The 13897-nt window shown below is 34.9% G+C and overlaps 1 protein-coding gene and 1 pseudogene across 1 annotated transcript; both read left to right on the top strand.

Annotated features, from left to right (window-relative positions):
* Nucleotides 1-417: 417 nt before the first annotated feature.
* Nucleotides 418-1810, top strand: LOC132162712 (inositol-tetrakisphosphate 1-kinase 1). Its single transcript, XM_059572952.2, has one exon. The coding sequence runs from the start codon at nt 557-559 to the stop codon at nt 1568-1570; it is 1014 nt and encodes a 337-aa protein (XP_059428935.1). The 5' UTR covers nt 418-556; the 3' UTR covers nt 1571-1810.
* Nucleotides 1811-4546: 2736 nt separating this feature from the next.
* LOC132167672 (G-type lectin S-receptor-like serine/threonine-protein kinase LECRK3) lies at nt 4547-12066 on the top strand (annotated as a pseudogene).
* Nucleotides 12067-13897: the final 1831 nt, after the last annotated feature.

The raw sequence follows: 13897 nt of genomic DNA, 5'->3' as shown, positions 1-13897 counted from the left end.
TGTAAAAGTAAGTAATTTTTGGTGGAGTTTACATTGGAAAAACCCTTTTTTGTTTTTTTTTTTTAATATATCTGTTTATTTTGAAAAAATACAAATAAATGACTATTTTTCATGCTGCATGACCACTGATTTCTTTGCCGGGAATAAAATCTTCTCCATTTCATTTAAAATAAAAATGGAGAGGAACCATTAAGGGTGACTTAGAGGATCGTAATTCCTCGTTGCTAAGGGTGACACATGGTCACTTATTTTTCTTTCAACATTTCTCAATAAGATGGCTGCTATATGTGCAAAAAAAAAAAGAAAGATTTTATTTGGTTCATTTTAAAACAATACATTAATAAAGAGAAAAATATATATTAACCTTAACAGTAAAATGACTTATTTTCACTTACCTATTCCCGTAGGAAACATGGCGTTAGGAGAAAGCATCCATTTACGAGCTCTCTCGTCACTATCTTTGTCTCTCGAGGATACGTTACCCAACATGGTTTTCTTGTCGCCGAAATCGTGTTAATGTTTTTTCCCTCTTCTTTTTCTCACTTCCCAAACAGAAATGTCCAATCTATCCCCATCTCCATCTCCAAGGTACCGCATAGGCTATGCTCTGTCCCCGAAGAAAGAGCAAACCTTCATTACGAGCTCTCTCATTACCCACGCCAACCAGCAAGGCGTCGATCTCATCCGAATCGATCCCTCCAAGCCCTTGACCCAACAGGGGCCCTTCGATTGCATCGTCCACAAACTCTACAAACCCGACTGGATCCACCAGCTCCACCAACTGTCACTGCACCACCCAAACGTCGTCGTAGTCGACCCCCCTGAGGCCATCGAGCGGCTCCACAACCGGGTCTCCATGCTCGAGGTGGTCACCCAGTTGAGGAACGAGACCTTCTGGGTTCCAAACCAGAAAGTGGTGTACGACCCGGAGATTCTGAGGGGTGCGGACGCGATTCGGGAGCTGGGACTGAGGCTCCCAGTGATAGCAAAGCAGGTCTCGGCCGACGGCGGCGCGAGGTCGCACGAGATGTGTTTGGTGTTAAACCTCAACGGGCTGAGCAAGCTGGAAACGCCGATTGTGGTGCAAGAGTTCGTGAACCACGGCGGGGTGGTCTTCAAGGTGTACGTGGTGGGAGACCACGTCAAGTGCGTGAAGCGCAGGTCGTTGCCGGATGTACCTGAAGAGAAGCTGAATGATAATACGGCGGAGGGGTTGTTGTCGTTCTCGCAGATATCGAATTCCGCGAGAAACGAGGAAGAGGAAGAGGATTGGTGTTCTGGGTCTGGTGCGGAGAAGGCAGAAACGCCGCCGTTTGAGTTGGTGGTGGAGTTGGCGAGGGGGTTGAGGGAGGCCATGGGGCTCCAGCTTTTCAACTTTGATTTGATCAGAGATGGTAAAGACGGGAATGGTAGGTACCTTGTGATTGACATCAATTACTTTCCTGGGTACGCCAAAATGCCCTCCTATGAGTCGGTTTTGGTGGATTTTTTCCGACATGTTGTGGACGAGAGGAGGAACAAGACTAGTGGGTTGGAGGAAGAACATCAAGAGGTGAGAGGTGGTGGGTAGATAACATTGAAGAGAAGAGCTTGTGGGCAATGCAATATGCCTGCTGTGACCTGTCCAATGGGTTTGCTCGGATTATGGTATTTTGTGCCATTTCCGTAGGAATTCAAGGAAGGAATGTGGTTTGCAAATAGGTTTGCTTACTTTGCACACTCACTGCTACTTTTTCTTGCATTGGAATGGATTAGTCGTGTAGGTGCATCGCCATTAATCTAGAATTGATACCTTTTTCTACTTATTCAACTGAATTGCTTCATTAATTTTGTTCTGTATATTTAATTTGCTTCGGTTGTTCTGGTTTGCTTGAATAAATAGGTGATGAAAAATCCATTGCCATGTTAGCATGAATGAGTTCTGTCGGGCTTTCTTTGGTGAATTGCTGTTTATGTAGTAAGCATAAGGTCATGTACATGCATAAGAGAAAATCTAAACGTTCTTCTCTTGTTCTTCTTTCATTCAATTTTTTCAGAAATCAACTATTTGAGCTGTATGATCTACTTGGGTGAAGATGTGGATTCCACAAATTCAATAGTTAATTTTTAAAAAAGTTGGATGGGAGAAGAGAACAAATAACTTGGGTCCAATGCGCACATGATGCTAACCCTTGCTTGCTTGAAGGTCTACTTCCCATTTATGCCGCCAGCAGTTTATTATGTATTTCAGCAATGGCATCAGTCATATCAACTGAATATGCTACTGAGAAAGTCCTTGAATTTAGATTTACAAAATCAAATAGACTGGATCACTAACCATTAACAGATTAATGAAACTGTATGATGGATTTGTAAATCAAGTAATTTGTTTAGAAAAGTTCAAATAATCTAAAGAGAAACAATATTTTAAAAAGAAAAATAGTCACTTAGATTATGTCAAAGTGTGAATTATATATATATAGTCAATTTTCAAAGTGAAACCTTATCCTTCTTTCTGTCCTATGCTGTAACTAAACAATGGAGGTATACTCTGTGGCGGAACCAGGATTTTGGTCGGGGGTCAAGAATTTTTTATTTTTTATTTTTTTATGAATATAAAAAAAAAATTAAAGCTGAATAAAAATTAATTAAAAATGTTGTAAAAAATAACTAAGGCAATAAATATGCCCTTCGAATTTGATCTCTATCACTAGGATGGTAATCATAAATTTTTTTCTTAAACAAGTATTTGCTCGTAGATTTGCTAAATCTATTTCGACACAAGCTCATTTAGAATTTAATTGGAATTCAATAGAATCCATAATGTCAGGTAACTACAATTATATATATATATTTCATAATATTAAAATATATAACAAAAATTATATATTCATAAACAATTAATTTAAAGATCAATCTAAATATAAAAACTCAATCAATGTAAACATTTAATTACATGCCTCTCCATTTCCAAAAAAATGATTTGAATTGTTGAAGGCTTCGAATAAGAAAAAATACTGTAAAAAAAAAATCTCTAAAATTGCAAATTATTGAACGGCTACTCCCAATTGCAAATAAAAGTTTTGATTCTTTTGAATATAATATATACTATACTTATATAAAGACTTAAAAGTGGGCTAGGGTTTTAAAAGAAATATATATATATATATATATATATATATATATATATATATATTAACTATTAAGGGAGACTTTTCTCACTTGAAGTTGGCTAGGGTTTTGTTTTTTTTTTTTTTTTTTTTAAAGAAAAAGGAAAAAAAATAAAAAATAAAAAATAAAGATAAACAGCCTACATTTATTATCCTATTCCTCTTTCTTTGTTTTTTCCTTGACTTGCGTGCACGACTTCATTGACTTGCCCTTTTAGTTTTTGGTTTTGGGTGACAGTGCATTCCAACATCCGAGACAGAGTGGTTTTTTTTTTTTTTTTTTTTTTTTAAAGAACTCTAAAAACGGTGCGTTTTTGGAAAAAACTATTGAAACTAATCAAACTATTGAACTCTAAAAACGGTGCGTCTTTGTTAATTGTTTTCTAGCTAATTTTGAAAAAATTATTGAAACTATGGTAAAGCTTCCACGTGAGTTATGAAAGCTAATTCTTTTGAAAAAAAAAACACTTACCCCTAATGTGTTTTTAGGGAGTGCAACCAAAAATTTCGAAAAAAAATTCCAAGAGAAAAATAATTTTTTGGGATGTGAGGGGGGCATTTGACCCCTCTCAACCCCCTCCCTCTGCCCCCCCTGGGTATACCTATTTATCCTCCCATTATTTATTAAAGAAGATATATATATATATATATATATTAGCTACTTATTATGTAGCAAAAAATCACCAAAAGCTCTTTACATTCAATTTAAAGAGGCTTTTAGCAAAATGCTACAGTACTCAATGACACTCTTTGAGCCTTGTTTTTTTTTTTTATTGATTTTTTGTACTCTCCAAATGTGGAAAGAGAGAAAGAGAGATTGAGAAAAAAATAAAAATAAATAAAAAAACAAAAATGATTTAGAGGGTGAAATACTGACCTAGAGATCTGCAACAATTGCTAGATATGAGAGAACAAAATTAGAGCCACATGCCAAAGTAAATTTTGGATTACTCAGCTACTTGCTTGAACAATGGACCCCATAAGATTTTCATATTTGTTGTTTGAATTGTTAGCAATTCAGATAGTAAATTGCTGAGAATCCAAATCCGACATTAATTTTGAGATGTATGCTGTTTTGAAAAGTTATGTAATTAAAATACGAAAATTTAGGTAAGGAATGTGAATGCCGGCCTAACCCTAACTCCTAACCCAAGTATTAATTGGACCATAAAATAAATTTTTGTCCAAGAGTTTGGCGAATGAAATTTGATTCAAGTGACAAATGACCAAACCGCATGGCGCATAACATGGAGAAATAGTCAAAAGGACAACAAGTCTTATTTTGTCCCTGCGTGGTGCGTTATCATGTCGCTCTCCCCATGTTATCTCCTCTCTTTCTATAAACTTCATCATTTGTCCATCATCTTCCATTTGCCATAAAGCTCTTTTCTTCTCCAATGGATTCACGACTACTCGCTCATATTCTTCTCCTTGTTATCGCCCTCCAGCTTCCTGCAACACTTCAAGATTACACCAACGTGACTGTGGGTGCAGCTCTCTTTGCCACAGATGATAACTCCACATGGACTTCACCATCCGGCGACTTTGCTTTCGGGTTCCGCCGCCTTCCTGGCGAACAAGACCAGTTCCTCCTGGCTATCTGGTTTGCCAAGCTACCGGAAGAAACTATTGTTTGGTCTGCCAACAGAGATTACCTGGCGGAGAGAGAATCAAAAGTGGAGCTAACAACCGCCGGGCAGCTAGTTTCCGCGCTTCTAATGGCATGGAGTATTGGAGGTCCAACTACACCGAGAATCCTGGAGTGTCGCATGGGGCCATGCTAGACGCTGGGAACTTCGTGATTACAAGCAGAGATTCAAGCATCATATGGGACCGCTTCAACGAACCAACCGACACCATCTTACCAACCCAAGTATTGGGATTTGGGAACAACCTTTTTTCTAGTTTGTCTGAAGACAATTACCAGCGGGGCAAATTTCAGCTCCGTTTCACTAAATATAATCTGATACTTAACCAAATAGATGTCTACACCGGAAATCCTTACGGAGCTTACTACACCAGCCTGGATGTTTCTGAGCTAAATGTTGGACAAGCTAGTCAGGCAACCTTCAAATCAGGAACTCACGAAGCCAAAACACATCAAACCTTACATCAAAGGGTGTGGTCATTGGGGCAGACTCCTACTACAGGGCAACGCTTGATTTTGATGGAATCTTCAGGCTTTATGCCCACCCAAAGAATTTCACTGGCAATGGCAGCTGGTCTGCCTGAGTATTTTCGACATTGTAGGAAGTGACCCTTGTGGGTATAACAGCATATGTGCACTTGGTCCATTTGGTAAGCCAGATTGCCAATGTGCCCCTGGCTTCTCTCCTGGATGAAAGCAACAGGTATAGTAGCTGCAAACAAGACGATGTCAGCTATATGCATGAATGCAATGAGAAGGGATCTGTGATTGCAGAGGATCGATTTGACTTCTTTGAGACGGAGTTTGCTGATTGGCCTTTAGCTGACTATGAAATGCTGCAGCCTACAACAGAATTTGAATGCAGGAAATTTTGCTTGCGTGATTGTTGTTGGAAATAATTTTGGATGGTGCACAAATTTTCATTGATATAAAATTATTACAATATGAAAATGAATAATAAAATACATGAGATAAAAAGTAGAGTATGAAAAGATCTCACAATGCTATAGAATCACGCAAGAGCGTTGTCCTTAAAGGTTGATTCGTGCTTCCTGGAGTATATAACTCGGTGCGATTGGATCTCTTGACACGCAACCTCACAGGATTAGACTATAGCGTCTTTCTTCGTTAAGGACGCACTTCCAATAATGAAGACTAGTAGAACAATGCTTTGATCTTCTTGAAAGAAAACAAGCCGCAAAGAGAAAATAGAAATTGAATAGAATAGAATTCTATGCAGTTAGTCTTCTAAAATAGGACAAAACTCTTTTATAAAGAAAATGAGTTTGTCTTTCTTTCTTTCTTGTTGCAAACTCACTCTACCATAGGATTGAGGATGTTTCCTTTCTTTATATAATGTTCAAATGGTCATAACACCAAAAAATGGTAAAACATTTGTTAATAATCAAATGGTCAAACTACAATAAAACTTGTTAAAGACTAACGGTCAAAACGGTAAAAATCAATTAAAACTAATTTTTATTTAATAACTCATAATCAAGTAATAAATACAAACAGTTATAAACCAAAATGGTTAAAGATGATTTTTATTTATCATAAAAACCTTTAAGAAGATATTATCAAATGATAAAACATTTCCAAATGACTGAAAAATGAATGTTTGTAACAAATATTACAACAATTGTTACTGTGCAGTTGCCATTTTCCAGGACCCAAAGAATAATGGTGGCATAGGAACATGCTGGAAGAAGAAATTGCCGCTTTCTAATGGGAGGCTCAACCGGACTTCCAATATTGATAGAAAAGCTCTATTCAAGAAATTGAAATTGGAACCGAACAGCTCTTCCTAGAATCCGATGAATCCAAACCCAGGTGGAAGACAGCAGAATCAAGCAATAGTACTAATCCTCGCAGTCCTCCTAGGTACTTCGGCACTTTTTAACTTCTTTTCTCTCGCTTCGATTTCTCTAGTTGTCTTCTGTTTGTGGCAAGGAAAACTACCAAACTTCTATAGAACCTTAAATACGAGAGATCCAGAGATAAATATTCTACATTCCTTTACATACAAAGATCTTGAAGAAGCCACTAATGGGTTTAAAGAAGAATTGGGTTGGGGTTCTTTTGGCACAGTTTATAAAGGTGTACTAATAGTATCAGGTTATAGCAAACATGTTGCTGTCAAGAGCCTAGACAAGTTGGTGAGGGAAGGTGAGAGGGAATTCAAAACCGAAATGATTGTGATCGGCCAAACTCACCATAGGAATCTGGTTCGGTTACTTGGCTACTGTGAAGAGGGTGAGCACAGACTTTTGGTGTACGAGTTTATGTACTATATATTAGAATTTCATTAAATAAATCTGTCTTACTCCATAGCATTTGAACAATAATGAAAAGAATGTAAAAATATATCTTCTTTGTTAGAAGATGAGTCTGCCATCTTCCTCCCTTTGTTCTGTTGTGTTGTGTGTGTAGAGGGCACTAGTCTCTCAACCCAATTGCTCTAATGAAGTCTAATGGGCTAACTTCATTTATATATGTAGGGTGAGAGTACATGGCTTCCTCAAGTGCTTATAGGATTGGTCCAGCCCATTATGGACCCAAATATTAAAATGACTATGTCAGTCTACCAAAAAGTGAAATAAAATACAACAATCTCCCACTTTGACTGCATAAGTCATTTAATTACCAAGTAAACCAAAATAAGCATCCCAAAACACAATCTGATCCAAATGTGTTTGCAACTACAAGTTAAGAACACATCGATAGGATGTATAACATATAACAAGTATTTACAATCACGTGATCTAGAAAAATAGAATGCAAGTATTGCATACAAATAGCACAAATAGTGATTATTATATTTTCAAATGAAGCCCACTGAGACAGGCTAATACACAATGTCTCACCAAGACTCACACACGATGTCTCGTATCACAACGTCAATGTCATAGTTAACATAAATGCATGCAAAGCAATATATATGGCAACACAAAAATATTCACAGTATAGACAAGGCATATAACTCCCACTAACTTAATAGAACAAAAAACTCTAACAATCCCATGAGTCGCATGTTCCTGAAACACTATAGGAGCCAAAACCCTTGGTCATTGGGTCCGCCAACATATGTTTTATGGGAGTATGCATAACTCAAATGTGAGATTCAACTAACTTTCTCTCTAGAAATAAATATTTTTATGTCAATATGCTTGTATCGTAAGGAGCTCCTAGTATTCCAAGAGAGAAAATTGTTGCAGACATAACTCAAAATATCTCTAACAGCATCACAATGGTATTTAGACTACCCAACCCTGAGATAAAATTCTGCAGCTATGTATCCTAACATATAGCCTCACAATAAGCTACACATTATGCATGTCTCAATAGTTGAGGAAGCTATAAGTGTTTGTACTTTGTATGACACTTTTCGCGTAGTAGTTCTTCCCCCATCACAAATATCTGGACAAACAAAATAATTGGCATCACAATATCCAACTACATTAAGAATGTGAATTACCGTTACGTTAACACAAAGTTCCTAACACCCCCGCAAGTACCTTAGTACTTCTTTTCAATTTTCAAGTGACTCAAGTATTTACCAAGTGCACCAACAATATAATCATATAATTTTATGTACATACTTAAGTGTACATCAAGCTGCATACAGTTAATGCAAATATGATTGCTTGGAGGTATTGAGACTTAGAAGTTATCACATTTTCACAATATGTGTCTTTCCAAGATAAACATGTCAGGATCACCAATGATTGAGGATGTCACAATAAATTTATGATGCATGTGAAAACATAATATGCACTCATAAATATCCTCATTCACCGAATAGTAAGATTTTTATCTTACACACACATTAGAGTTCGCAATACACATTGTACTTTTACACATTATTTTCATCTCAAATTCATGCTAGAGTGTCTAACACATAATGAACTCTTACGCACTTTTTTTTTTTGTCAAATCCATGCTAGAGACTGCAACACACAATTGACTCTTACGCATTATGTTTATCTCAATTCCATGCTAGAGTTTCTAACACATAATCAAACTCTTACGCACTATTTTTATTTCACATTCATGCTAGAGTTAGCAACACACAATTGACTCTTACACATTATTTTTTATATCAACTCCATGCTAGAGTCCATAGTACACAATAGACTTTTACGCACTAATTTTTTTTTTTCTTATTAAATTCTATGCTAGAATGCGTAACACACAATGAACTTCTACGCATGATAAAGCAAAATAATTAAATATAAAGACTCGAAATAACCCGTCATCGAGAGGATGAGACTAGGTAACTAAGTGCAAAATATCTAACAATTTTCTTCATCGTCCCAAGCAGCCTACCAAAAAATAATTTACCGATAGGGCAAAGTAATTATCCATATGGACCTTGGTATAACAGTTCACAAAATAATAACCTTGCAGATATTTATTTATTTATTTTGAATAACATCCAATAAAACCAAATAATTTATCATGGCTAGTCTCACAATATGCGAGTATGTAACCACTCAAAATCATTCATTTTGATGTACAACATTATCCACATTGAATCAAACCCAATAATTTATCATGATTAGTCCCACGATAAGTATATGCATAACCATTCAAAATCATTCACTTTGGTGTATAACAACATTATCCACATTGAACTAATAAATCCCAATAATTTATCATGATTAGTCTTACGATAGGCGAGTACGTAACCATTCAAAATCATTCACTTTGATGTACTTAAAATCTATGAACATTTAACCAAAAGTTCATTTATCTCTAAGTGAATATCATTATACATACAAGTAGTTCAACTTCAATTGGAAGATAATAGAAAATCATAAATATCACCTCCAATCACAATCAAAATGAACATCAGTCATAAATTGTATATCTCATTTTAAAAAACATTTATGGGTTAAATTCACTTTACCCCCCTGAAGTTTCAAGGGTTTTTCAATTCGAACCTCAATGTTTAAAAATTGGCAATGTACCCCCCTAATGTTTCAAAAATTTTCAATTCAGACCCTCCGTTACAAATTTTCGTCTAATTGGATGGAAATCATCCCACGTGCGTCTCACGTGGGATTTTGATGCCCTCTATTCTAATTTTGCTCTCATTAAAACCTATGAAATTACATAATTACCCTCAATTTCATAGGTTTTAATAAGGGTAATTATGTAATTTCATAGGTATTAATGAGAGCAAAATTGGAATAGAGGGCATCAAAATCCCACGTGAGATGCACGTGGGATGATTTTCGTCCAATTAGACAAAAATTAGTAACAGAGGGTCTGAATTGAAAATTTTTGAAACATTAGGGGGGTACATTGCTAATTTTTAAACATTGGGGTTCGAATTGAAAAACTCCTGAAACTTCAGGGGATAAAGTGAATTTTTCCCAACTTTTATTAGGTAAAAATGGAAAAGAAATCCATTTATATGTCTCACTTAGTCCAGAAATATTTTCACATAACTCATTAAAACGGTTACCAAGTACATCTTTACAATAATAAAGACACAACATATGAAAAATTACTTGATAATCATTATAAAATATTATGGACAAAAATTGAATTTTTTTTCCATTAAATAAGAATTTTATATGCACAAATAATCTCTAGATTTACCCGAAGATATCTTTCAAACAAACTGGAGATTTAACCAATAGACACTAAAAAAGCATTCAATCAAAATAATACAAAATTGTGGCAACCACCAAATTACACAACATGCACGGCATCACTGAATTACAATAAGGGCAATAATGTATTATATATAAACATACCGATGCTCTCAAGATTCGCAAAATCCTTTATTGAATTAACGATAAAATCTAACAATTTATCGCAGTTAGTCCAACGATAGGTGAGAGCATAACTGGTCAAAATCATCAATTTTTATATTTGACATAATTATTCGTTCACAAAAAAAAAAAAAAAAAAAAAAAAATATTGAATTTGCGATAAAATCCAACAATTTATCACAGTTTGTCCCACGATAGGTGAGAACATAATCGGTCAAAATCATCGATTTTATACACAAGACAATTATTCATATTGCACAAAATTTCTTAATCTCAATAAGAATGTATATAAATTCACATAAATATCTCAAAACGAATGCATATAATTTCACGAGAAAAATAATACGCGCACCCTTTTATTATAACATATACTTGAAAATTAGCATTTGTTCATAACCACATATTTCAGTATTACAAATATTATGAACAATTCATACTAAACAATGTGTATACAAAATACGCATATATTAACATTTTTTTTTTTTTTAATATAATACTTACCCCTTTTTTTTTATTTCTCAATATGGACATCACACTCAAATACCTACGTTGCCATGGAAATTGTGAGGCCTTGGGCCAAGGCATCCACAAAATAAAATAAAAAACGCTGATTTTTATTTTTATTTTATTTTATTTTGTGGATGCCTTGGCCCAAGGCCTCGCAAACATATCTATATCTATTTTAGATCCTGTCCGCACCAGGTACGAGTGGGTTCTCATGTTTCAGTCGTAATGGAATATCCAAAGGACAAAATTTCAAAACAAAGCTTGAAATGGTAATGGAATCTAAAGGACAGAAAAAAGCCATGTAAAAGTCAAATAAAAAATAAATAAATAAAATTTGCCTGAAAATTGGAGTGATAAGACCAAGTTGGCAACAAAGAATGAAAATTGCATCAGGAATTGCTAGAGGACTCATGTACTTGCATGAAGAATGCAGCACGCAAATCATTCATTACGACATAAAGCCTCAAAACATACTCTTGGATGATTGTTTTACAGCAAAAATTTCTGATTTTGGACTGGCAAAGCTTTTGATGAGCCAGCAGATCGACGCGGACTCTCACCGTCATCAGGGGAGCTAAAGGATACGTTGCACCAGAGTGGTTCAGGAATATTGCAGTCACAGTAAAGGTGGATGTTTATAGTTTTGGGGTCATGCTGCTGGAGATCATTTGCTGCAGGAGGTGTGTAGAAATTGAGATGGAGAGGGCTGCAATTAATACTAATTGAATGGGCGTATGAATGTTATAGTAATGGTGAAGTTGAAAGACTGGTGGAAAATGATGAGGAGGCTTTAAGTGATCTAAAGAAGGTGGAGAAGTTGGTGATTGTGGCAATTTGGTGTGCTCAGGATCTGCCATTATTGAGGCCTTCCATGAGGGAAGTCAGTAACATGATAGAAGGCATTCTTGAGGTTTCTACACCCCTGTGTCCTTTCCTCTACAGTTCAATGTCTGGATCTGATTTTCAGTCATCCTAGAAAGAACTATCAACTATTAATACAGATGTAGTGTCAAGGAATTTCTTAATTTTACGTACTTTACAACTTCCATATAATGTTTTACTTCTAGATTTATATTAGCAGACAATGAATTCCTTTTTTTTTTTTTTTTTTTTTAATCCGAATAGAAAATCAAATAAGAGACTAATTAAGAATGCTTCCGAGCACAATGTTAGAAGTAGCCCATCTAGCTAAAAGATGTGCACAATAATTTGCAACACTAAACACTTTACAAGCCTTCAAACTATGAAAAAAGGGCAACTGACAATGAATATCATAAATGATAAAAGGAATGGCTTTTGAATGCAAGGATTATATTGATTGCATCGCCTTCAATCAACAAAGAGTTAATCCCATTAGTAACAGCGACTTGAGTGGCAAGTGCGGCTGCTTGGGCTTCTCCAATTGCAGAATGGAAAATATTACCATTAGAGTTGCTAAGAATCTCATAAGCAGCAACTGAAAAACCATTCTTAATAGCCGATGTTAACAACTACAGCCCAATTTTTTGTACCTTTCAGTCTTGTTGGATGGTCTTGGGCTGCTCATTACAAGTGCAGCTCATAGTTTCCCATAAATAAAAGGGAGAAACAAACAGGCCTAGACAGATTCCCAACATATGCATTTGTATGTGCTTCTCAATCAATCCTGCTGAGGAATTAGATAACCTTGTTCATTAGCATGACTGCGAGCATCAACCAGCGCTCAATGCCAACTAGATGTCCTTTTAGACTCCTCTTAATTTTACATTTTATAAGAAAATATAAGATCGTGTCATTCATTCAGCACATTTTCACTGATTTATTTATATTAAGACTTATATATATATATATATATATATATATATATATATATATATATATTTTGTTATTGTTTTGTTTTTTTTGGTTGTATTATTAAAATGTCAGAATGGAAAAACAGTAAGAAGAAAATTACGTTATAAAATAAAGTTAACTTTGACATTCTCTGTCACACATAGAATAGTTACGTCTAGATAGAATAATTATAAATAGACTTTTTTAATTAAGAAAAAAAAGGTCAACTACTTCTGTGATTGCTTGATATTTTGTAGAAGAATAGTTTTCGCAGAATTAAAGGAATGAAATTGACAAATATTAGATAAGGTTCATTTTTCTCTGTCTCATGACAATTACCTCGTCAATGCCGTATGCAAATTAGCAAGGAGTGCTGGAGTGATCCACATGTGGCGGCTCAATAAAAATTAGATCCAAGGAAAAAAGTTTAAATAAAATATTTTTGATTTTAATAAAATAATATCATACATTTAGATTTTACTTAAAAATCATTATTGTTGTTTTGATAATATATTGTTACCTTTGAACGATAATTAAAGGAATATATATAGTTTTTGTGAAAAAAAGATAGAGTGTGAAAGGAACAAACATAAATATTGATAGAATAGAAGAGAGAAAGTTGTGAAAGAAATATGAGGAAAAACAAGTAAAAAGAAAATTACGTTATAAAAAAAAAAAAGTTAACTTTGACATTCTCTGTCACACATAGAATAGTTACGTCTAGATAGAATAATTATAAATAGACTTTTTTAATTAAGAAAAAAAAAGGTCAACTAATCCGGCCTGTGATTGCTTGATATTTTGTAGAAGAATAGTTTTCGCAAAATTAAAAGAATGAAATTGACAAATATTAGATAAGGTTCATTTTTCTCTGTCTCATGACAATTACCTCGTCAATGCCGTATGCAAATTAGCAAGGAGTGCTGGAGTGATCCACAGGTGGCGGCTCAATAAAAATTAGATCCAAGGAAAAAAGTTTAAATAAAATATTTTTG

The sequence above is a fragment of the Corylus avellana genome, chromosome 2, assembly GCF_965113065.1.
Source record: "Corylus avellana chromosome 2, dhCorAvel1.hap1.2, whole genome shotgun sequence".
Lineage (NCBI taxonomy): Eukaryota > Viridiplantae > Streptophyta > Magnoliopsida > Fagales > Betulaceae > Corylus > Corylus avellana.
The sequence above is the reverse complement of the archived record's forward strand: the minus strand, read 5'-3'. Positions and strand labels throughout refer to the sequence as shown.

What these genes read in the sequence shown, in the direction of transcription:
- LOC132162712 (XM_059572952.2), top strand. Translation starts at nt 557, where the DNA reads ATGTCCAATCTATCCCCATCTCCATCTCCAAGGTACCGCATAGGCTAT.